General features: G+C 41.2%; 1 protein-coding gene across 2 annotated transcripts in view; it reads left to right on the top strand.

Annotated features, from left to right (window-relative positions):
• kirrel1b (kirre like nephrin family adhesion molecule 1b) overlaps positions 1 to 22,564 on the top strand; it is a 188,201-nt gene extending 165,637 nt beyond the window's left edge. Inside the window, exons 12-15 of one of the 2 annotated variants that reach the window (XM_061979020.1) lie at positions 1,873 to 1,980; positions 8,747 to 8,874; positions 10,661 to 10,735; positions 14,174 to 22,564. In XM_061979020.1, coding sequence (XP_061835004.1) covers positions 1,873 to 1,980; positions 8,747 to 8,874; positions 10,661 to 10,735; positions 14,174 to 14,785 — 923 coding nt within the window. In that variant the 3' untranslated portion in view covers positions 14,786 to 22,564. Of the gene's footprint in view, positions 1 to 1,872; positions 1,981 to 8,746; positions 8,875 to 10,624; positions 10,736 to 14,173 lie in introns of both variants that reach the window. The other variant, XM_061979019.1, reaches the window with a different exon arrangement.
• Positions 22,565 to 26,771: the final 4,207 nt, after the last annotated feature.

Raw genomic sequence — 26,771 nt, 5'->3', positions numbered from 1 at the left:
TGTAAGCTTGCTGTACCATACAGGGGGCTACGTTCTGGCCCTGGAACGCAGGTTGCGCTGGCTTAAGAAGCGTGGACCCTCATCAGTATCAGGTGTGTTAATAGTTGAATGATTGCAGAGGCGCGGCTGCAGCGGGAGAGGAACGCACTCAGCACTGAGGACTGTGCAGCGGGATGCGCTCGCGCCAAAGCTGCTCTAAATACTTCAAATACAGTTACTTCCATCTTCTGGAGTTAAAGGGGAACATTATCACCAGACCTATGTAAGCGTCAATATATACCTTGATGTTGCCGAAAAAAAGAGCATATATTTTTTTAACCGATTTCCGAACTCTAAATGGGTGAATTTTGGCGAATTAAACGCCTTTCTATTATTCGCTCTCGGAGCGTTGTGACGTCACATTGGGAAGCAATCCGCCATTTTCTCAAACACATTACAAACACCGAGTCAAATCAGCTCTGTTATTTTCCGTTTTTTCGACTGTTTTCCGTACCTTGGAGACATCATGCCTCGTCGGTGTGTTGTCGGAGGGTGTAACAACACGAACAGGGACGGATTCAAGTTGTGGCCCAAAGATGCGAAAGTGGCAAGAAATTGGACGTTTGTTCCGCACACTTTACCGACGAAAGCTATGCTATGACAGAGATGGCAAGAATGTGTGGATATCCTGCGACACTCAAAGCAGATGCATTTCCAACTGGACTGGACAGATCAGCTTTCAGGAAAAGAGAGCGGATGAGGGTATGTCTACATAATATATTAATTGATGAAAACTGGGCTGTCTGCACTCTCAAAGTGCATGTTGTTGCCAAATGTATTTCATATGCTGTAAACCTAGTTCATAGTTGTTAGTTTCCTTTAATGCCAAACAAACACATACCAATCGTTGGTTAGAAGGCGATCGCCGAATTCGTCCTCGCTTTCTCCCGTGTCGCTGGCTGTCGTGTCGTTTTCGTCGGTTTCGCTTGCATACGGTTCAAACCGATATGGCTCAATAGCTTCAGTTTCTTCTTCAATTTCGTTTTCGCTACCTGCCTCCACACTACAACCATCCGTTTCAATACATGCGTAATCTGTTGAATCGCTTAAGCCGCTGAAATCCGAGTCTGAATCCGAGCTAATGATAAATAAATAAATGATAAATGGGTTATACTTGTATGTCGCTTTCCCTTGCTGTTCTATGCGCCATGTTTGTTTGTGTTGGCATCACTGTGTGACGTCACAGGAAAATGGACGGGTGTATATAACAATGGTTAAAATCAGGCACTTTGAAGCTTTTTTTAGGGATATTGCGTGATGGGTAAAATTTTGAAAAAAACTTCGAAAAATAAAATAAGCCACTGGGAACTGATTTTTAATGGTTTTAACCCTTCTGAAATTGTGATAATGTTCCCCTTTAAAAAAAACTCAATCAGGGGGCTGCCTACAGCCCCCTGTAAAAGTCAATTAGCGTGAAAAAATGACAACCAATAGTCTTGCTGTGAAACGTCCGCTAATAAACCTCAATGAGGTGCGAGTAAATTGCCTCAAGGCAACAAAAGGAGCAGCTGCCTCAGCGGGAGTCCTGATCGACTGTTGAAAGTCCATTCTTGATGGTTTGTTTTCCCAGCGTGGCATGCCATGTTTCATTGCTAAGATGATGCCTTTACGCTCTGTCAGTCCTCCCGACTTCTTATTCTTCCAGCCGACTCTCTACAAAGATCTTCAAAAGCTCGGATTTTCCCCATAATTTAGAGTACGTTCATCCCCCCGTCTGAGCCGACAACATGGCCAAGAGAGAGCGCAGGAACAAAACAGGATTTACCCGTTAAACGGCGTTGACAGTGATCCCGCCCCTCACGCCCGCCCCTCTTCTGCTTGTGTGCGTTTCAGATATTGTTCCAGTGGGAGTCATCGCTGGCGGTACGGTGGGCTCATCCATCCTGCTGCTCATGTTGCTGCTAGCACTCGCCTTCTTCCTCTACCGCCAACGCAAAGGCAGTGAGTGCACACACACACACACACACACACACACACACACACACACACACACACACACACACACACACACACACGTGCACACACACACACTGACACAGCATGCAGTCTTCCTATCTGTCATTCAGCTGCTTGGCAGTTTGAAGGGAACAACATATGCCAGCCGCACCGCATTTTATTCAAATGAGATTAATGCATATTCATACAGTACGGCAAGATGCCTTAGAACAGTGTTTTTCAACCACTGTGCCGCGGCACACTAATGTACCGTGAGATAGAGTCTGGTGTGCCGTGGGAGATGATCTAATTTCACCTATTTGGGTTAAAAATATTGTTTGCAAACCAGTGCTTATAGTCTGCAGATGATGTGTTGTTGTTGAGTGTCGGTGCTGTCTAGAGCTCGGCAGAGTAACCGTGTTATACTCTTCCATATCAGTAGGTGGCAGCAGGTAGCTAATTGCTTTGTAGATGTTGGAAACAGCGGAAGGCTGTGTGAAGGTAAAAATGTGTCTCATGCTTAAACCAAAAATAAACAAAAGGTGAGTGCCCCTAAAAAAGGCATTGAAGCTTCGGGAAGGCTATGCAGAACGAAACTAAAACTGAACTGGCTACAAAGTAAACAAAAACAGAATGCTGGACGACAGCAAAGACTTACTGTGGAGCAAAGACGGCGTCCACAATGTACATCCGAACATGACATGACAATCAACAATGTCCCCACAAAGAAGGATAGCAACAACTGAAATATTCTTGATTGCTAAAACAAAGTAGATGTGGGAAATATCTACAGGAAAATACCAAAAAAAGAGAAAAAGCCACCAAAATAGGAGTGCAAGACAAGAAGTAAAACACTACACACAGGAAAACAGCAAAAAAGTCCAAATAAGTCAGGGTGTGATGTGACAGGTGGTGACAGTACACCTACTTTGAGACAAGAGCTATAGTGATGCATGCTTGGTTATGCTTTAAAGTCATATCCAACAATTGCGACTTTTTACTGTCAACTGAGTTTCGTTTTTTTAATGTTTTCTGCTAGTGGTGAGCCTCGGGATTATTTCAATGAAAAAAATGTGTCTTGCCTAAAAAAAGGTTGAAAAACACTGCATTAGAACACCCACCAAACGTCACCCAGTTAATTTTCCCTACACGGCTCTGTGTGTGATTACTCCTCGAAAAATGCTGCCCGCACTTTGCACTAAATCCAGTAAACACAGCGTTTAAAGGTGAGTGTTTGTTTAAATGATGAATTTCCACACGTTTTTCACACAGCCCGCGGCAATCTAATTTATTTATGCACGAAACACTGCAGATAAACGTGTGGCAAACATGGCAACGAGCCGCTCAATATGGCACAGAAAGAATCAATCAATTAATCAATGTTTATTTATAGAGCCCTAATTCACAAGTGTCTCAAAGGGCTGCACAAGCCACAACGACATCCTCGGTTCAGAGCCCACATAAGGGCAAGGAAAAACTTACAACCCAGTGAGACGTCGATGTGAATGACTATGAGAAACCTTGGAGAGGACCGCAGATGTGGGTGACCCTCCCCCTCTAGGGGAGACCGGATGCAATGGACGTCGAGTGGGTCTGACATAATATTGTGAAAGTCCAGTCCATAGTGGATCTAACATAATAGTGAGAGTCCAGTCCATAGTGGGGCCAGCAGGAGACCATCCCGAGCGGAGACGGGTCAGCAGCACAGCAATTTCCCCAACCGATGCACAGGCGAGCGGTCCACCCCGGGTCCCGACTCTGGACAGCCAGCACTTCATCCATGGCCACCGGACCAGAGGAAAAAAGAAAAGAAACGGCAGATCAACTGGTTTAAAAAAGGGGGTCTATTTAAAGGCTAGAGTATACAAATAAGTTTTAAGATGGGACTTAAATGCTTCTACTGAGGTAGCATCTCTAACTGTTACCGGGAGGGCATTCCATAGTACTGGAGCCCGAACAGAAAACGCTCTATAGCCCGCAGACTTTTTTTGGGCTCTGGGAATCACTAATAAGCCGGAGTTCTTTGAACGCAGATTTCTTGCCGGGACATATGGTACAATACAATTAGCAAGATAGGATGGAGCTAGACCGTGTAGTATTTTATACTTAAGTAGTAAAACCTTAAAGTCACATCTTAAGTACACAGGAAGCCAGTGCAGGTGAGCCAGTATAGGCGTAATATGATCAAACTTTCTTGTTCTTGTCAAAAGTCTATCAGCCGCATTTTGTACCAAGTGTAATCTTTTAATGCTAGACATAGGGAGACCCGAAAATAATACGTTACAGTAATCGAGACGAGACGTAACGAACGCATGAATAATGATCTCAGCGTCGCTAGTGGACAAAATGGAACGAATTTTAGCGATATTACGGAGATGAAAGAAGGCCGTTTTAGTAACACTCTTAATGTGTGACTCAAACGAGAGAGTTGGGTCGAAGATAATACCCAGATTCTTTACCGAGTCGTAATTGTTTGGTTGTCAAATGTTAAGGTGGTATTATTAAATAGATGTCGGTGTCTAGCAGGACCGATAATCAGCATTTCCGTTTTCTTGCCATTGAGTTGCAAAAAGTTAGAATAAGGAAAGACATTGGTGACTGACAGGAGGATTTGCGACAGATAGGAGGATATTTTCTACTTTAGTGCTGTTAACTCCGTGGAGGAACACAAAGAGAAATTGTCTTTGTTGCTACTGATAAGCTGTCTTTATGAGGTACGGCCAGAGACTTTTGTTTAGCTTTATTTCTTTAGTTAAAGAAAATGCTTGTTGACACTGACAAATATTAACTCTCCTCTTAGAAAGGGGTACAGTGTTGGATTATGCCATGTGATCAGGGATGGGCACCAAAACCCGGTTCCTAAACAGCCAATTTAAGCGGTTGTAACCTGCTCAGTGGCCTTGTGGTTAGAGTGTCCGCCCTGAGATCGGTAGGTTGTGAGTTCAAACCCTGGCCGAGTCATACCAAAGACTATAAAAATAGGACCCATTACCTCCCTGCTTGGCACTCAGCATTAAGCGTTGGAATTGGGGGTTAAATCACCAAAATGATTCCCGGGCGCGGCACCGCTGCTGCCCACTGCTCCCCTCACCTCCCAGGGGGTGATCAAGGGGATGGGTCAAATGCAGAGGACAAATTTCACCACACCTAGTGTGTGTGTGTGACAATCATTGGTACTTTAACTTTAACTTTAACTTGTACCCAAACTGAAAAGCAAATAAACTACCACTGCTCATTTCGATGATAAAAGGACTATGCTAGCTAGTAGCCACAACCATAGATTAGGGTTGTACGGTATACCGGTATTAGTATAGTACCGCGATACTAATGAATCATATTCGGTACTATACTGCCTCTGAAAAGTACCGGTCCCGCACCATCGTCCCTTCGTGTCATTGCTGGTTTTACGAGCAGAGGAGCATGTTCGACAGCGCACAATCACGGAGTACTTACAAGCAGACACAGTGTGTAGACAGAAAAGGGAGAACGGACGCATTTTGTCTTAAAAACTAATGCTAAAGGTGAAGTTATAACACTGAAACGCCCTCGAGAAGAGGTTAAGACATGGCTAGCTAACTAGCGGCAGTGTTTTAGCTACTTCTAAATCACTAATCCTCGCCTCCATGGCAACGAATATTGGGTCAATTTGTACACTCTCAGTTACATTAGCATTGATATTATACATGTGGGCCAATATATAAATGCTGTTAAATTTAGCTTTGATGTAGCAAGCTACTTTTGTCGTGTAGCTCGTAGTATAGCTTCATACAATTCTCCGGGGATAGGTTCCCCTGTAGCTTAGCTACATTTAATCGAGAGTAACTTGTAGCTTAGCTTTTGATGGGACCTAAACGTCACTTAGATCATTTCCAAAATGAAACGCTGAGAGTTCAACACAAGACATTATTGCTCCTGGAAAAGGCAAAAATTATTGGCTCAGCCTAGGTCAGTATACTGTCCTGTATTACAGTGAACAAAAATATAAATGCAACACTTTTGTTTTTGCTCCGATCTCTCAAAGATCTAAAACTGTTACTATCTACACAAATGACGTATTACTGTAAAAATTTTTTTCACAAAGCTCTCTAAATCTGTGTTATAGAGCATGTATTCTTTGCCAATATAATCCATCCCACCTCATAGGTGTAAATATCAAGAAGCTGATTAAACAGCATGATTATTGCACAGTTGTGCCTTATGCTGCCCACAATAAAAGGCTACTCTGAAATGTGAAGTTTTATCACACAGCACAATGCTACAGACGTCGCAAGTTTTGAGGGAGTGTGCAGCTGACATGCTGAGTGCAGAAATGTCCACCAGAGCGGTTGCCTGTCAATCGAATTTTCATTCCTCTACAATAAGCCGTCTCCAAAGGCGTTTCAGAGAATTTGGCTGTACATCCAACCGGCCTCAAAACCGCAGACCACGTGTAATCACAGCAGCCCAGGACTTCCACATCCAGCAGGTGCACCTCCATGATCGTCTGAGACCAGCCACCCGGAAAGCTGCTGCAACAATTGGTTTGCATAACCAAAGAATTTCTGCACAAACTGTGAGAAACCCTCGCAGGGAAGCTCATCTGCATGCTCGTCGTCCTCATCAAGGTCTCAACCTGACTGCAGTTTGTCGTCGTAACTGACTTGAGTGAGCAAATGCTCACATCTGATGGCGTCTGGCACGTTGGACAGGTGCTCTCTTCACGGATGAATTCCATTTTTCACTGTTCAGGGCAGATGGCAGGCAGCCTTTGCGGCGTTGTGTGGGAGAGCGGTTTGCTGATGTCAACGTTGTGAATCGACTGGCCCATGGTGGGGGTGGGGTTATGGTATGGGCGTATGTTATGGACAACGAACGCAAGTGCATTTTATTGATGGCATTTTGAATGCACAGAGTTACCGTGACGATACCATTGTTGTACCATTCACCCGAGACCATCACCTCATGTTGCAGCATGAAAATGCACGGTCCCCTGTTGCAAGGATCTGTACACAATTCCTGCAAGCTGAAAACATCCCAGTTCTTGCATGGCCAGCCTACTCACTGGACGTGTCACCCATTGAGTATGTTTGGGATGCTGTGGATCGGCGTATTAACTGCCAATATCCAGCAACTTGGCACAGCCATTGGACCAACATTCCACAGACCACAATCAACAACCTGATCAAATCTATGCCAAGGAGAATAAAGAAAAACTGCACATTTCAGAGTGGCCTTTTATTGCGGGCAGCCTAAGGCCCACCTGTGCAATTATCTTGCTGTTTAATCAGCATCTTGATATGCCACATCTGCATACTTGCCAACCTTGAGACCTCCGATTTCGGGAGGTGGGGTGGGGGGCGTGGTCGGGGGTGGGGCGGGGGCGTGGTTGGGGTCGGGGCGTGGTTAAGAGGGGAGGAGTATATTGACAGCTAGAATTCACCATTCTACATTCTGAAAATATGCAAACAAAACTGTGTTTAGATAATTTTATTTTATTTATTTTATTTATTTTATTTATTTTATTTATTTTATTTATTTTATTTTAGATAATTTTATTTATTATTTATTTATAATTGATACTTCAAACTTGCATAAATAAATCTTAAGGAATTTAACATAACTTGGCTTCTGAGAGCTTCAAAATGTAATGAATAAAATGCTAAAGTTGTTGATAAACAAGCAATTATTTTAATAATCACATCCGTTGTGTCCTTGGGCAAGACACTTCACCCCTTGCTCCTGATGGCTGCTGGTTAGCGCCTTGCATGGCAGCTCCCGCCATCAGTGTGTGAATGTGTGTGTGAATGGGTGAATGTGGAAATACTGTCAAAGCGCTTTGAGTACCTTGAAGGTAGAAAAGCGCTATACAAGTATAACCCATTTATCATTTATTATAATTAAATTTGGTCATTTTAAATGAATTATTATGATCATTTAGAATTAATTATTTCAAATATGTTTATTTTAATGTATAATTCTATGGCTGGATGTAATGAGTCAGAAAAAATACAAATAAAAATACAATTAATTTTGATGTTTTTAGCAAAATATAGTAAAAATTTATTTATTTATTTATTTTTATTTTTTTTTTAAATTAATAGATATATTTATTTTTAGGTAAGATAAACATAATAAGTCAATTTATCTCTAGTCTGGATGATTTAGTTCTTGTCACCCTGTTGTTCTCCCGTCGTGAAAAAAGGCTGTCCTCACTCAGGTCCGCATGGAGCTGGAGGGGGCGTGGCCTCCAGCTCCGGCTAAAAATCGGGAGATTTTCGGGAGAATATTTGTCCTGGGAGATTTTCGGGAAAGGCGCTGAATTTCGGGAGTCTCCCGGAAAATTTGGGAGGGTTGGCAAGTATGCATCTGTGAGGTGGAACGGATTATATTGGCAAAGAAGAAGTGCTCACTAACAGATTAAGACAGATTTGTGAACAATATTTGAGAAGAATAGGTATTTTGTGTATATATTAAGTTTTATATCTTTGAGTTCAACTCATTAAAAATGGGAGCAAAAACAAAAGTGTTACAATTATATTTTTGTTAAGTATACTTTGACATCTATTGTACATAATTGAATGTTGAACAGAGAAAATGTGGATCCATTGCATGACGTTTCAAAAGCCTTTTGTATCCCTGCTTGATGATCAATAAAATTGATTTAATTTGCAAACAGTTTACAGCTATTCAAGTTTAGGAGCCCTGTAGTAAATTGACACAAATGTGTGATTTTTTTTTTTTTTTGGAAAAGCTCAAAAACACACCCCTTAACAACCATACCTTTTTCTTCCAGCTCGCAGAGGGGTCACCCTTGGTAAACCAGACATCAAGGTAGAGACGGTCAACAAGGAGACCCACAGTCTGGAGGAAGAGGCGGCCAACGTCTCCACAGCAACCCGGATGGTCAAGGCCATGTACTCCGTAAGTAGAAACCCGCCTGAGTCAGCGGATGGAGACGAGGCGTACGAGTCAGTGGTCTGATAAGTGCACTGAGACCAAGGGTGACGAGGTCGTGGGGGAAGACCTTGTAAACTCACACACAAACACACACTAAGGGCCTAATCTATTCAAGATGTGCGTGTATTAAAACATGCAAACTTGATATCACATGCAATGCTGATCTATTATTTTTTTGCGCCGAGGATTGCAGTCGTCATGTATATGCAGAATATTTGCGGATTATCAGAATAGCCACAATACTGGGGTGAGGATATGCTGCTATACTCATTTAGCGCTCGCAATGTGATTTATCAAGCATTAAAATGTTTACGGTTGCATCTATGTTAAGCATGTTAAAACGGTACGTGTAAACTGGCACACTTACGCGCACAAAAAAGCTGTGATAAGAAGGCGATTAGACACATGATGGAGAGAAAATTCTCCCTCTGTGTGCGTGTTGACATATTTGTACTGTCAGAAATAAAAATGTTAGACATACCGTCTATCCAGGAATTCAATGTTACATGTGCCGGATGACATAATGGGTTATGGTTTATTTCGAACATGCATACAATTACAACATCATACATCACTATTTCCAGTTTCTCTATTCAACATGTTTGAAAAGGAGTAGGAAGAAGCAGAGCTTATTTAATACCCCTCTTTCCCATTACATGGCAAATGCTAATGCTTTTATTAATTTTCTGTTCTGAGTTTATTGACAATATGCTCCAAAAATAATACAATTCAAAAAAATAAATACATAAATAAACCAATAATAAATAATGAAGTAATATAGTGAGATGAATTATTTATTATTATCAATAAATTAAAAAAATGTTTATCATTGTTCTTCTTTGCTTTGTAAACACTTTCGAAACAATTTGAACAGTTTCTTAAACTGGATCATATTATATACTCTATATATAAAGGTTTATTTGAAATAGGGACAGATACAGAAACATAGATATCTGAAACAGTTATCCAATGTATGCATCATAGCGTTTGTAGCCAAAGCTAATTTACAACACTTGTCCCCAACAACAACAACAACAACAACAACACAGATCTAACATCATTAAAATAGGAAAATAAAAACAATGAGGCAAAGAGGAGTCGATAATAATGATAATAGTAATAATACAAACACAGTGCAAACTAGATAAAAGCCAATAATAATAACGTATGTCAATTCTTAGGAGGTAATTCACACAACTCCTGCTACGTGAGGATTCAGGTTAGTAGAGTAATGTTCCAGCACGGCATTGTTCTTTTGGTCCATGAACAGGCTCGGGGCAATGTGAGTTGTCTGGTGAAGCAGCCACAGGTTGCACTGCCACAACTCTCGCCTCTTCTCGCCCACTGAACAAAGTAAACGGCGCAGGATCTCTTTGTAGACGTGCTGGTTAATTTGATGGTCCGGCCCTATGGCAAGAGCTTGCAGTTGACGAATGCGCCTCACATCCATGCCTTCAACAGTCTTGGAACTTTTCTGACACAACTCATTTGAAAATACAGTCCCAAGATCATTTGTGTGAAAATCATCACACCAAGGATTTCCCCCAGAAAACAAAGCGACAAGGCTCCCCGCCGCCACTCGTCTTTTCTCATCTTGGACTCTCTGGCTATGACAAACCTGAAACTCTGTTCTCCTCTCTCCTCTCTGTCCTCCTCCGTTCCTTTCTCACCCTCCCTCTCTCCGTCTTGTGTGTTTTGTTGTTTGATGGTTTAGTTTCTGCCCTCTGTCTCCCTCTCTCCCTCCACTCAGCCCTTCAAAGACGACATGGACCTCAAGCAGGACGTCCGCAGCGAGAGCGACACCCGCGAGGAGTACGAGCTCAAGGTGAGCCTCTCGTTCTTTTTATTTTCTGACGTAACGTTTCGTTGTTACTAGAGATGTCCAATATTATCGGCCGATAAATGCATTAACATGTATTATCGGAAATTATTGGTATCGGTTTCAAAAAGTAAAATTGATGACTTTTTAAAACGCAGCTGTATGGAGTGGTACACGGACGTAGGGAGAAGTACAGAGCGCCAATAAACCTTAAAGGCACTGCCTTTGCGTGCCGGCCCAGTCACATAATATCTACAGAATGTAACACATGAGTGTAACAACTAGAGATGTCCGATAATGGCTTTTTTGCCGATATCCGATATTGTCCAACTCTTAATTACCGATTCCGACATCAATCGATACCGATATATACAGTCGTGGAATTAACACATTATTATGCCTAATTTTGTTGGGATGCCCCGCTGGATGCATTAAACAATGTAACAAGGTTTTCTAAAATAAATAAACTCAAGTTATGGAAAAAATTGCCAACATGGCACTGCCATATTTATCATTGAAGTCACAAAGTGCATTATTTTTTTTAACATGCCTCAAATTTGGGACATGCTCTTCCTGAGAGCATGAGGAGGTTGAGGTGGGCAGCGGGGGGTAGCGGGTATATATTGTAGCGTCCCGGAAGAGTTAGTGCTGCAAGGGGTTCTGGGTATTTGTTCTGTTGTGTTTATGTTGTGTTACGGTGCGGATGTTCTCCCGAAATGTGTTTGTCATTCTTGTTTGGTGTGGGTTCACAGTGTGATCAAATGTTGGCAAAGCCCGAACGACCACCTCTGTGTGTGTCGCCAAAGTATCCACAGCCTGTAGAAATGTACGTACGTCAGCCATTAAGTTGGCATGAGGCAGCGCACATTTCCACGTCAGTCTTGATACAGCTCATCTTTGCCGTGAAAAAGGGGCAAACGCCAGGTTTTTTGTGCGTAAGCAGGCTTGTTAAATGATGCCCCTGGCCTTTACCTTTTGGCGTTACATTCTGTCCAGATGTCAATCAATCAATCAAAGTTTATTTATATAGCCCTTAATCACAAGTGTCTCAAAGGGCTGCACAAGCCGCAACGACATCCTCGGCTCAAATCCCACATCAGGGCAAGAAAAAACTCAACCCAATGGGATACATTGAGAAACCTTGGAGGGGAATGCAGATGTGGGGACTCCCCTACCCCCTTGAGTGGATCTAGTTAATAGTGTGAGAGTCCAGTCCCTAGTTAGCCCAGCAGGGGATCATCTTGAGTGGACACAGGTCAGCAGCGCAGAGACGTCCCCAACTGATGCACAGATGAGTGGTCCACCCCGGGTCCTGACTTTGAACAGCTAGAGCATCATCTGTGGTCACCTAATAACCTCTCTACGTAGGAGAGGGGGGCAGAGCAGAAAAGAGACGGCAGATCAACTGGTCTAAAAGGGGGCTCTATTTAAAGGCTAGCGTATACAAATTAGTTTTAAGATGGGACTTAAATGCTTCTACTGAGGTAGCATCTCTAACTGTGATCGGGAGGGCATTCCAGAGTACTGGAGCCCGAATAGAAAACGCTCTATAGCCCGCAGACTGTTTTTGGGCTCTGGGAATCACTAATAAGCCAGAGTTCTTAGAACGCAGATTTCTGATTGGGACAGATGGTACAATACAATCAGCAAGATAGGATAGAGCTACACCGTGTAGTATTTTATACGTAAGTAGTAAAACCTTAAAGTTGCATTTTAAGTGCACAGGAAGCCAGTGCAGGTGAGCCAGTATAGGCGTAATATGATCAAACTTTATTGATCTTGTCAAAAGTCTAGCAGCCGCATTTTGTACCAACTGTAGTCTTTTAATGCTAGACTTAGGGAGACCCGAAAATAACACGTTACAGTAATCGAGACGTAAAGAACGCATGAATAATGATCTCAGCGTCGCTGGTGGACAAAATGGAACGAATTTTTGCGATATTACGGAGATGAAAGAAGGCTGTCACCTTATTATTTTCTCTGTGTTGTGGTTATAGTGTCTTCATACTTAAATGATACAGTCTGTTGTTACCCTTGATACGATTTTATTGGGAAACCGTGTTTCATCTACAAAACAGTCTATCAGAATGACCACGTTAAACCGAGATTCCGATCCAACAAAGGTCTTAACTCATTCTCCTTCTATGCCACATCAATATGGAATGCACTCCCAACAGGTGTAAAAGAAAGTGCATCTCGGAATCAGAATCAGAATCAGCTTTATTGTCATTACGCAGGGTAACGAGATTGAGGCCATTCCATACAGTGCGATGTGTGCATGCAAGAAAAACAATGTGTAAATATATAAAAATATAGAAGTGCAAAGAAAGGTGTAGCCCACAAATGTGACCCTGTACACTCTATACAGTGGGTGAAATGAATATATACATGAAAAAACAGGGTGGTTGGTGGAATGGGTTATTGCACCGAAGAGAAGGCAGTTATGAGGGACAATGGGGCAGTCCGTTCAGGATAGTTATGGCCCTGGGGAAGAAGCTGTTCTTTAGCCTGTTTGTTTTGGTTTTAATGCACCTGTAGCGCTTCCCAGAGGGCAGCAGGTGGAACAGGTCAAAGCCAGGGTGGGTGCTGTCTTTGATGATGGCACTGGCTCTGTTGAGGCAGCGTGAGGTGTAGATGTCCATCAGAGAGGGGAGAGGGCGGCCGATGATCTTCTGAGCCGTCTTGACCACTCTTTGCAGCCTCTCCCTGTCTGCTGCAGTGCAGCTGCCGTACCATACTGTTATGCAGTAGGTCAGCAGGCTCTCGATGGACGAGCAGTAGAAGGTCAGCAGCAGGTCAGGCTTCAGGTTGTACTTCCCGACGACTCTCAGGAAGTGTAGCCGGTGCTGAGCCTTCTTGATGATTGATCTCTATCTTCCTTCAAAACCACACTAAAAGAACACCTCCAGGCAACATCAACCCTAGACTAACACCCTCCCCCCTCCACATTCCACCTCCCCGGATTGTAAATAATCAAATGTATATACTTGTTCTTATGCTTTCTGAACTTGCTTGCTGTACATATCCTACCAAGTCAGACCTACACTGTTTCAATGTCCATTTCTCAGACGATGCAATTGTTGATGACTGAAGTGCTGATATCAACCAAACCTAACCCCCCCGCCCCAACCCCCTCCACATCCCACCCCCCAGATTGTAAATAATGTAAATAATTCAATGTATATACTCTGATGATTAACTTGTGTGATGACTGTATTATACTTATAGTATATATCTATACCATGAATTGATTAACGTGGACCCCGACTTAAACAAGTTGAAAAATTTATTCGGGTGTTACCATTTAGTAATCAATTGTGCGGAATATGTACTGTACTGTGCAATCTACTAATAAAAGTTCCAATCAATCAATATTTTTCACAGCTAGGAGCATCAGTATTATGAGGCTAGAATTTATGTTCTAATACCTCCTTGTGATTACAGGATCCAACTAATGGCTATTACAACGTACGAGCCACCACGCACGACGATGCCCGCCCCCAGTCCCGTGCTGTCCACTACCAAGGTGAGTTCCGCGCTCCGAATCCAAACAGCGGAGCATCCGGTGCTGTGTCCGGCGGACCTCCAGTCGCCGCCAGCGGTGCGGTCCCTCCCAGCGCGGTTCCGGGCTCCAGGACAGGCTGTTACGACCCCCGTCCGCCTTCTCGGATCTCCCATGCCACTTACGCCCAGTTCAACACCTTCACCCGGGTGGCACAGAGCCAGCAAGCTGCTCCCAATCCGGTGCTTCAATCACCCGGAGACTACCCAGGAGACTGCGGACTGCTGGACAGCACCACCCAGCTGGCTTATGACAACTACGGATACCCCTCCCAGTATCCCAGCTACCGCATGGCCTTTGCGCCACCCATAGAGGAGGGGCCAGCCTATGAGATGTATCCGACAGGAGAGGGACCCGCGCAGGGCTCCACACCTGGACAGCAAAGTCCCGAAGCGGGACTCGGGAAGTACGGAACAGCTACTCGCTTTTCATACTCATCGCCACCTTCTGACCATTCCAGCAGACACACACAGCGAATGCAGACTCATGTGTGAGATACATTGCTCCAAAAACACACAAAAAGTCGAAAAAAAACAAAAAACATCTCAGTACACCACCTCGCAAGGTTTAGCATTCTGTTGCCGTGGCAACCAACGCTGTGCATTTGATAAAACAACCGATATGCCGTCGTTAGCAATACGGTTCACGCATGCGAGGCAGGCGCTCACGCACATTTGCACAGGCCTCGCGCTGCATGTGGCGACAACTCCCCCGGAAAAGCAGCGAGAGCCACAATCAAAGGAGGAGGAGGAGAAGAGCACTTTGACGAAGAGCAGCGCCGGGTTTCCTCTGCAAAGCTCGATCCACGCCCCTCGTCTGTGATGAGGTTCAGTAGCTCACGCGCTTTGCTTTTATTTGGACACCTTCCGACAAAAAAAAAAAAAAGGATTTGTCTTGCACTGCAGCATCGAGGCAGCTTGGACTATAAACATTTGTGGCGCTTTTGGACCCAAGAGACGGCGGACAAAACGTGCCAACACACAAACCTCTTTTGTAACGACTGGACAACGAGACGCTTTTTATACTCGGCCGAGAAAAAGGAGGAAAAAGAGCGGTAGCGAGCGCCATCCATTTCATTTTGTATCGTCGTTTCTACGTGGAGATGGAACGCTTGTTTGGCGGCATTTGCGTTTTCATTTCCTATTTGTACAAATAATACCTCCCCCCCGTCCTCAAGTGTCAAAACATGTTTGTTTCTCTCACTTGCACAGTAGAATAGTTTTTTTTTTTTCATATTTATACTGAAAGTAATGGAAAAAAATGGCATTCGAAAACATTTTATAGTATTTTTGTAAGACGTTGTGGACCAAAGGTTCAACATTTTTGCTGGAACACTTTTTAATGTGTGTGCTACGACGTGATGGCCAATGCATAGAGATGGAAGATCTTGTAGTCATACTTGCCAACCCTCACGATTTTCACGGGAGACTCCCGAATTTCAGTGCCCCTCCCGAAAATCTCCCAGGGCAACCATTCTCCCGAATTTCTCTTGATTTCCGCCCGAACAACAATTTTGGGGCGTGCCTTAAAGGCACTGCCTTTATCGTCCTCTACAACCTGTCGTCACGTCTGCTTTTCCTCCATACAAACAGCGTGCCGGCCCAGTCGCATAACATATGCGGCTTTTACTCACACATAAGTGAATGCAACGCATACTTTTTCAACAGCAACGTTCCCTCTAAGGTGCGCAACTGTGCAATTGCACACTGCTCAAGCGTCCTCTGTGAACGGCAAATTTATGCCACGCACAAAATCAAATTAAGAAATAAGCGCATAACAATTTTCGACACAGGGACACGACAGAGAAAACTGTTTTCATCATCATTGTTCAAATATTGTAACGTCTGTCGAGACGCTTTGAAGACATGAATTCCATCAATGACTTTACTGAGCAAAACTCTTTATTGTCGGCCATAAACACATCACCAAAACATTATATCTAGCAAAACTGGTCATTTTCTGCAGTCCAAACCAGACCAAAAGCAACTTTGTTATATCAACAGCAGCCGCTCGCTCTTTCTCACTTGCGCCAACACATGCACATATGGCACTTAGCCAGTGATGCGTTTATAGCCACACAAAAAGTCGGACAACTCCAACACCACACATAGTGTCATTCCAGGTCGTTACACTATGATTTACCAATCAAATGTGTGCTTATTCTAGTGTCATTTATTAGAAATCTTAATTTATAAATATTAATCATGAAATGCTGTTCGTATATTAAATAAATACTAATAAAAATATATTTTTTACAAACAGGAAGTTACAGGAAGGTACACATGATCCCCTGCTTACATCTCATTGTGCAACATGTGAATGTTTTAATGGGCACTAAATGCAATGTCTGAAAGGGGTACAAATTATTTCCAAAGCAGGACCTCCACCCAGACAAGCAATACAAGTACACAGTTCAAGAAAAACAATATTTTTTGTTAATGTCATTGTAAGTGGGCCTAAACACTTATATTAGAAATGGAAATGACTGCTGTCATTTGATTATGATAATAAGAGAATGTTGTCTGTCTATCTGTGTTGGCCCTGCGATGAGGTGGGGACTTGTCCAGGGTGTACCCCGCCTTCCGCCCGAATGCAGCTGAGATAGGCTCCAGCACCCCCAGCGACCCCGAAAGGGACAAGCGGTAGAAAATGGATGGATGGATGGAGATTGAACTTGTTATTTAGTCAGGTTTGGGACAGGTGTGCTGCTGCTGGTGGAGCCACAGTGTGCACGTCTGATGTTGCTCACATGGGCTCCACTGAATGCTCAGGGAGTTTTTGCGTTTGCTCACACACATGAAAAATTAGAGGGAACATTGGTCAACAGCCATACAGGTCACACTGAGGCTGGCCGTATAAACAACTTTAACACTGTTACAAATATGAGCCACACTGTGAACCCACACCAGACAAGAATGACAAACACATTTCGGGAGAAAATCCGCACCGTAACACATCAGAACAAATACCCAGAACCCCTTGCAGCACTAACTCTTCCGGGACGCTACAATATACACCCCCGCTACCACCAAACCCCGCCCCCCCCCAGCCCCCCCACCTCAACCCCGCCGCCCCTCCATCTCCCGAATTCGGAGGTCTCAAGGTTGGCAAGTATGCTTGTAGCTGGTTTCAAGAGTTTGATTTCAAAAAGAGATACAATACGCAGCAAAAAGGAATGTCTTTTTTTGAAGTGAACCACCCCCTCAAACCGCCAGTCTGGGGACGTGAATGCCTTTTTTGAAACGACATTCAGATGACGGGTGGTAACGGAGCGCTCAAGTGGAGTCGTAACATATCAAGGTGACGCTATTGAGCTCATGTAGTGTAAACACTCTGACATGCCGGCTTCCTCACCGCAGCTTGTGTGTTTTTATGTGTTGGGTTCTTATCAAATAACGTATAAAGAATCATTCTTTATTGTGTTCATGCTAGACAACATTCAGCTTTTTAAAGCACTGCTGCTAAGTTGGCCTCCATTGGTGCAGCATATTGCCTAAGATGGCTTCAGCGAGCGACCAAACAAAATCACAAGACTAGTGGTACTCTGGTTTTTGTTCGCCCCGCTTTTCATGTGATTAGTTTTTTTCAAAATGTGGTCCCGGTGTTCGTATGCCGTCTTGATTATCGTACGTCCGAACATGGCGCGCATTATTGTGTGGAATGAAGTGACCGAACAAAGAATCCCACACTGCAAAAACTGAAATCTACGTTAGAATAAATATCTCATATAAGGGTGATATTTGCTTATTGTCTGTCTGATAAGATAATTCTTCTCACTAAGCAGATTTTATGTGAGTGTTTTACTTGTTTTAAGGGTTTTTGGTCCTAAAAGATCTCAGTAAGGTATGACAGCTTGTTGCTGAGATTTGATTACCTATATTGAGTAAAACATGCTTGAAACTAGAATATCAACTGTTGTGAAGCTGTGTCATCAACACTCACAAGTATAAAACTACTTTTTTATCATGACTTTGACACAATTGTGTCTTTGCTGTTTTATTTTCAATGAAACAATAGAACATTCGTACTCATATAGTTATTAGTGAGAATATACTTATTTTAAGATATTTTTGGGTTCATTGAGGTTAGCTAATTTTACTTGTTTTGGAAAGTCTTGACAAGCCAAATTTTCTTGTTCTATTGGCAGATAATTTTGCTTAGTTCCAAAAAAATGCCCCTAATTTTTGCATTTTTTGTTCTTGTTTTTGAACACTGACTTTTTGCAGTGCACAGAATGGCGACTCAGTCTTTGTACTTTTTTTTTATTGTGTACGGCTGCAAAAACAATTCCCCATTGGGCCAATGAAAGTTGTGAGTACCATCACTTTGATAAAGAAGGTGAGAAACACTCTCGCAAAGTACCCACGTGGCTTTCCCTTCCCCTCCTCCCTCTCCACTTCTCGCCAACTCGATAAAAGTGATGGTAAAGTTTGATTTTTTCATTTAATTTATCGGCAGTACTTCGGGATACGAGTGGAGTTGGTTCTGTGTTGCAGCTCGTACTTGAAAAACTTGCATTGTGAACCAGCTTCACCCATTGAAATCAATTTAATTGCTGCTTCGCCTTCCCTCCAAAAATCTGAATTTCAACACGTAACATGCATTTGTCAAGAAAAACAAACGCTCAAAAAAAACGATACATTTTATTTTTTATTGCAGTTGAAATAACTACAATAGTTTTATGAAGTAATATAATAATAATAATGTGCAGTTGACTTCTACGGTTTCTCCGTTCAGCAGCTTATCCATATTTTCCTGGATAAATGTCCACCGTTTAGATATTATTTTAACATCCTTGGCTGGCGTAATCGACTCATTCTGCTTCAGTATAGTGCAGACTAGCACAAAAACATGTTAGCTACACACTTTGTCATGTTTTTGATGAATATATTTCTTTATTTCGATGACTATCATCAATTTCTTTTTCTCAGCACTGTCCTTCACATTCACTTTCTTCAGTCCTATGGCTAGAAAAACAAAGTTATGTCGATCTCCAGTTTTAAGTTAACGCTACCGGGTAATACCGAATGTTTTGGTCAGATCTTACAGGGTTCACTGTGACATTTGCAATGCAAACTAGCTGTGGGGAATCTCGTAACCCGCATTTTGCTCATGACCTAAAGCATAACAATTAGCTGAGAGTAGAGATGTCCTGATAAATGCTTTAAAATGTAATATCGGAAATTATCGGTATCGGTTTCAAAAAGTAAAATTTATGACTTTTTAAAACGCTGCTGTAGGGAGAAGTACAGAGCGCCAATAAACCTTAAAGGCACTGCCTTTGCGTGACGGCCCAATCACATAATAGCTACGGCTTTTCACACACACAAGTGAATGCAAGGCATACATACAGGTCACACTGAGGGTGGCTGTATAAACAACTTCAACGCTGTTACAAATATGCGCCACACTGTGAACCCACACCAAACAAGAAAGACAAACACATTTCGGGAGAACATCCGCACCGTAACACAACATAAACACCACAGAACAAATACCCAGAACCCCTTGCAGCACTAACCCCCTTGCTGCCCCCCTCCCACCCCACCTCAACCCCGCCCACCTCAACCTCCTCATGCTCTCTCAGGGAGAGCACGTCCCAAATTCCAAGCTGCTGTTTTGAGGAATGTTAAATGACTTCAATAATAAATATGGCAGTGCCATGTTGGCATTTTTTTCCATAACTTGAGTTGATTTATTTTGGAAAACCTTGTTACATTGTTTAATGTATCCAGCGGGGCATCACAACAAAATTAGGCATAATAATGTGTTAATTCCACGACTGTATATATCGGTATCGGTTGATATCGGAATCGGTAATTAAGAGTTGGACATAATCGGATATCGGCAAAAAAGTAATTATCGGACATCTCTAGCTGAGAGACAACTTGAAAGCTGAGACACTCTTATCCAGGAGTACCACTGCTTGTAAATATATATTTTTTCTCTGTAAAATTATTTTTTTGTATATATATATATATACTTTACATATATACTTTATACATATATATATATATACATATATATATTATATATTTATATATATGTATGTATTAATGCTGTCAAAGTTAACGCGATATTAACGCGTTAATTAATAGTTCCTCTAACGGCGATAATTTAGTTTAATGCGCAATTAACGTTTTAGACCCTCGGCCCGTGCCGTAGTTTGGGAAAATGTGTAATGGCGCCCAGTTACTATTGAGCCACGGGCTCTAAAATAGCTATCAGAACTGCACAAAGAAAGGGGGACCTTATGGAAATCTCAGATCCAAAGACATGGTAAGTCGTTCTCCGGACAAGACAAGACACGACAAGACAAGTCAAGACAATTTTACACTTCAATCGCCGTGAGACGACATCATTGGAGTGAGGAGGAGCTTCACGTCCGTGTTTCCATTACAGTTGCGTGCATTGAAAACATAAAATGTAGATTGTTACTCCGACTGCTTTGGTAAGCTCAACAGAAACAAAGACAGTCGAGAGGAAATCTGAAGTCACTTTTATCTGAGATTTTCGTCAAAACATGTCATGTCTTTTCTCATACCAATCACACACGTCCAGTTGGCGGCTTTACAATAATAGCGCTACACGGTCTAACCAACAAAACAACGAAAAATCGTCTTAAAATACGATTATGTTATCCTGCGATATTTTTACCTAAATAAATATTTTCTCGCAGCTTGAAGTTAAGTGTATTATGCAGCTGGGATAGGCTCCAGCACCCCCCGCGACCCCGAGAGGGACAAGCGGTAGAAAATGGATGGATGAATGGATAATGGCAGCAGAGATATGATGGAGGAAGACTCTGAACAAACTTGTCTTCTTCTTCGCTACCTCTGAGACAAGGTTTAATACTGCAGGCATGCCTGCAACTGCCCTCTGCAGCCTATAGGGTAATTACAGTTCACTATATAGGGGCAGCTCGGTGGCAGAGGGGTTAGTGCGTCTGCCTCACAATACGAAGGTCCTGAGTAGTCTTGGGTTCAATCCCGGGCTCGGGATCTTTCTGTGTGGAGTTTACATGTTCTCCCCGTGACTGCGTGGGTTCCCTCCGGGTACTCCGGCTTCCTCCCACCTCCAAAGACATGCACCTGGGGATAGGTTGATTGGCAACACTAAATTGGCCCTAGTGTGTGGATGTGAGTGTGAATGTTGTCTGTCTATCTGTGTTGGCCCTGCGATGAGGTGGTGACTTGTCCAGGGTGTACCCCGCCTTCTGCCCTTTTGTAGCTGAGATAGGCTCCAGCGCCCCCGCGACCCCGAAGGGAATAAGCGGTAGAAAATGGATGGATGGATGGATATATATATATATATATATATATATTATATATATTACCATCGCTATGGTATATTCTTTTATAACCTGTTCTGATTGATAGTCCGCAATTACAGAATGTTTTAGGATGAAATGTTTACATTTTATTAGGGCTGCAACAACTAATCGATTAAATCGATTATAAAAATAGTTGACGATTAATTTAGTCATCGATTCGTTGGATCTATGCTATGCGCATGCGCAGAGGCTACTTTTTTTTTTTTTTTTTTTTTTTTTTTTTTTATAAACCTTTATTTATAAACTGCAACATTTACAAACAGCTGAGAAACAATAACCAAAATAAGTATGGTGCCAGTATGCTGTTTTTTTGCAATAAAATACTGGAAAGAATAGAAAGGTATTTTGTCTCTTATTTAATTATTAATCGATTAATCGAAGTAATAATGGACAGATTAATCGATTATCAAATTAGTTGTTAGTTGCAGCCCTACATTTTATTAATAAGTAGGTAGAGAAGGTTAAGACATCGTCATGCAGTGATATGAACGCTATTAACTTGCACTACTGTGCGGATGTTTGGGGCAATAATTACATAAGTACACTCTATATGCACTCATCATCCTGCAGAACAAAGCAATATGGATCATTCATAAGGCAGGATATAGTGATAGCACAAATACATTTTTCTTACTTTCAAAACTATTGAAATTTAAAGATCTTGCAGAACTTCAAACAGTACAAATGACATATAAGTAGGGATGACGTTTGATAAGAAATTATTGAGTTCGAGCCCATTATCGAATCCTCTTATCGAACCGATTCCTTATCGATTCTCTTATTGAATCCAGATAGGTTGTTGTATATGGAAGGAAAAAAAACAATATTTGGTTTAACAAATGCTCACTTTTATTTTATAAAAAAATAAAATAAAATAAAATAAATGAATAAATATAGACTGTTACCCCCCTAAAATTTAAAAAATAAATAAATAAATAAATATTGACTGTTGTTACCCAAAATATATTAAAAGGGATTTTTCAGAAAAACAAATATATACAGTAACACAAAAACAACCTGTCTCTGTGATCACTATAGGTGTATAAATAATAATATAGTGTTAAATAAAATCAGTCCTTTGGGCACAAAACTTAAAATAATACAGCTCTTCAAAGAATGCACTTCTGCTGCTATTGGAACATACTAACTACACACACTATGACACTAAGAACACCACAGTCATCAATCAACAATTATTCCCCCCTTACATGAGAGTGAAGCCTGTTCTGCCCTCACTATACATGTTGAGGTTATACAGCTTGGCAGACAGCTAACAAACAATCCAAAGCAGATTATTCCATTTAGGCTCTTTATTGTTGTTGATCTTGCTTTGTCTTTTCCTATCTTTACTTTTGTCTTGCACTGGATTGTTTTTTTTTGGGTTTTTTAACTGAAATTCACACAATGACAAAAAGTTTAAGCTATGTGATTCAATTAACATACTGAAATGTAATACACAATATGTAAATATTAGCTTCACACAAATATACAGTACTATCATCAAACAAATACTTCTGAGTGTTGAAACTATTTCAATGGTGGAAATATACGCCATTTTAAGTCCTCAAACCATCCATTGAAACAAAAATCGTTTTTCAATAAACATCTTAGAATCAAACTTAACCACTTTCCACCTTAATATTGAGTTACATAAACACGTTAAACAGTTTACTTACAGACTTATCTTTTCCAAGGCTTATAAGAGCTAACACAACTTGTCTACTCCTCAATTGTCTCAACCTGGAAGTGCCCAAACTAATGACGCGTAGTATTTTCATATCGCCACAAGGTGCCACAAGGTTTCAGTAAGAGTCTACAATGAAATGGGCATAACATTGCAGGTCCCACAGGGCATTTCCTGTACTTGGGAAGGGATTCGTTCCCAGGGATTCGAATAAAGAACCAACTCTTTTTCTTTACTATAGTGGCCTCGATAACGGGAACCGGTTCTCAAAAAGGGATTCGAGTTCTTGGAATCGGTTCTTTTCTTATCGAACAACCGGGAGAACCGATTTCGAACATCATCCCTACATATAAAGCAAAAAAACGTGTAAAGTGAGTATAGTGGGTAAAATATTATTGATAATATATTTTATTAAGACCGATACATTTTTCATTATATAATAATAATGATGATAAGAAAACTAGTTATTAACTGGGGTGGGAGTAAATAAGTTTAACTTAATTATGAAAAAACTTAACCATTATGTATTGTTTTCATTTATATGTGTTTTCATTGTGAAATACTTGTTTCTATTTCTGTACTTTACTGTAATGTATTTCTGTACTTTACTGTAATGTTATCAAGTTTATTTCCTTTTTTCATAATTTTTCTTTTGCTTTGTTTTTAACCAAAATAAACTTCTACTACCACTAACTCGTACAACATGTAGAGTACAGAATATCAGAAACATTTATTCATGTAGAAAAAATATCACCTATATCTTTGACAATCAAAGCGTGATCGTAACAATCCACATTTTGTGCTATTAATGTATGAAACTACTACCTAAACATGAAGTGAAGCTCCTCTCCTCGAAATGCAATTGCTCCTAAAGCAGGAATACACATTTCTGTATTCCTACAAAATAGAGATTCTGGCAAGATAACGCACTGCATTTATTTTTTTATTCTCTTTAAAAGCGTGTTTATATCCTTTTGGTGTTGAGCTGTGTCAAACAGCATAATGTTTAAAAAACATTTCATTAAAGCAAGTTAATTGTCCCGTCATGGTATTAAACTTTTATATATCAATGACAAAAAATTATATTTTCTGCGATAATTATGATTTAATTTTGAGTCAAAATGCGATTAATTACAATTAAATATCTTAATCGTTTGACAGCTCTAGCATGTATATTTATGTCTGTGTGTGTGTGTGTGTGTATATATTTGTGTGTGTATGTATGTGTGTAAGTAAATGTCTATATACATGTCTATACAAATGTATGTGTATATACTATATATATATATATATATTTATATATATATATATATATATATGTGTGTGCGTGTATTAATTTTTGTGCGTGTGTGTGTGTACGTGTGTGTGTGTGTGTGTGTGTGTAACTGATTACCGTATTTTTCGGACTATAAGTCGCAGTTTTTTTTCATAGTTTGGCCGGGGGTGCGACTTATACTCAGGAGCAACCGTAAATTATGAACACACTACCGTAAAATATCAAATAATATTACCGTATTTTTCGGACTATAAGTCGCAGTTTTTTTCATAGTTTGGCCGGGGGTGCGACTTATACTCAGGAGCAACTTATGTGTATTACCGTAAAATATCAAATAATATTATTTAGCTCATTCACGTAAGAGACTAGACGTATAAGATTTCATGGGATTTAGCAATTAGGAGTGACAGATTGTTTGGTAAACGTATAGCATGTTCTATATGTTATAGTTATTTGAATAACTCTTACCATAATATGTTACGTTAATATACCAGGCACGTTCTCAGTTGGTTATTTATGCGTCATATAACGTACACTTATTCAGCCTGTTCACTATTCTTTATTTATTTTAAATTGCCTTTCAAATGCCTATTCTTGGTGTTGTTTTTTTTTTAATAAATTTCCCCAAAAAATGCGACTTATACTCCAGTGCGACTTATGTATGTTTTTTCCTTCTTTATTATGCATTTTCGGCCGGTGCGACTTATACTCCGGAGCGACTTATACTCCGGAGCGACTTATACTCCGGAGCGACTTATACTCCGAAAAATACGGTAATTGGATTCGCATTATTTCGTATGTGAAAAATTGCTTTTGTTTTCATTTGACCTTCGGTGACAAAAACCAAGGTACCACTAAACTGTATCCAAAAGAACACTTTTTGCAAGTCTTACATCTTCTACATTTGCATGCATGTGCAGTGGTCAACACAAGATGTAGCAGGTAAAACAACGCCAACATACGTTGTCAGTAATGAAATCCAATCTATTTTTCCTCAATGTTTGGGTCCTCCAAGGCAAAGCAGCATATCGTACACCGTCTGGAATAGGGATGCTTTATTTGTGTGACCAATTCGGCGACATGAAAGTACAATACCAGTTTTCACATGTGGAGACGCTGTTATCTTCGCAGGTCCAAGTTTCGAGAACATCAAACAATTTACTATGGTGTTTTGTTTTGTTTTGAGGGGAAAAACATGTTAAATATGTGCTGAATTGTTCTTTCTTTGACTTTTTGGTATGGACTTTTTCGAACAACTGGGACACAAACTGGGCCGACCCAGATGAGAAACAGGACATGGTCTCATGCTGGGTCAGTAGTGACTCCACTGGCTTCCTCTATGCTTTTGTCGAGTGCCAAATGACAGCCATTCATGTGTTAATTATGCGTGTATGTACAGTGCGCTGTGTGTGCGTGCGCCTGTTTGACATGGTTTGAATTTTCTTACAGGAAGAAAAAAGGCTTTGACTGGCTGTTTGACCTTAACATTATACAACTTTTTCACTTATAAGGTCATCTTACATGTTGCACCGCTCCTTTGGTTGTGATGGATATAGACAACTACATTTTTTTATCAAAAGTCAGAGAAAAAGACAGCAGTCAAGTCTTGGTTGAAAGTGGAACAGCTGGAAGAAGTCAATGGGTAACAAGCATAGCGCTGTGTGTGTGTGTGTGTGTGTGTGTGTGTGTGTGTGTGTGTGTGTGTGTGTGTGTGTGTGTGTGTGTGTGTGTGTGTGTGTGTGTGTGTGTGTGTGTGTGTGCGCGCGTGCGTGCGTGCGCCAGTGCTTGCTTTAACAGTTGGAGTATATATATATATACACAGGGTGATTAAAAAATATTACGCCAAAATTATCACTCAATATTTCAACAATGAAAAACAGTAGAAAACCTATCTTGAACACGTGTTGTGCGTAACTTCGAGTATTAATTTCATGCTTTACAAGTACCGTATTTTTCGGACTATAAGTCGCAGTTTTTTTTCATAATTTGGCCGGGCTCCAGTGCGACTTACATATGTTTTTTTCCTTCTTTATTATGCATTTTCGGCAGGTGCGACTTATACTCCGGTGCGCCTTATACTCCGAAAAATACGGTACTCAATATGGCCACTACCGGTAGCACGGACCACATCAAGACGATATGAGAATTCCTCCCAAACGCGCCCCCCCCCCCCCCCCCCCCAGTATG

The sequence above is a fragment of the Nerophis lumbriciformis genome, linkage group LG19, assembly GCF_033978685.3.
Source record: "Nerophis lumbriciformis linkage group LG19, RoL_Nlum_v2.1, whole genome shotgun sequence".
Lineage (NCBI taxonomy): Eukaryota > Metazoa > Chordata > Actinopteri > Syngnathiformes > Syngnathidae > Nerophis > Nerophis lumbriciformis.
This window is presented reverse-complemented; position numbering and strand designations above follow the sequence as displayed.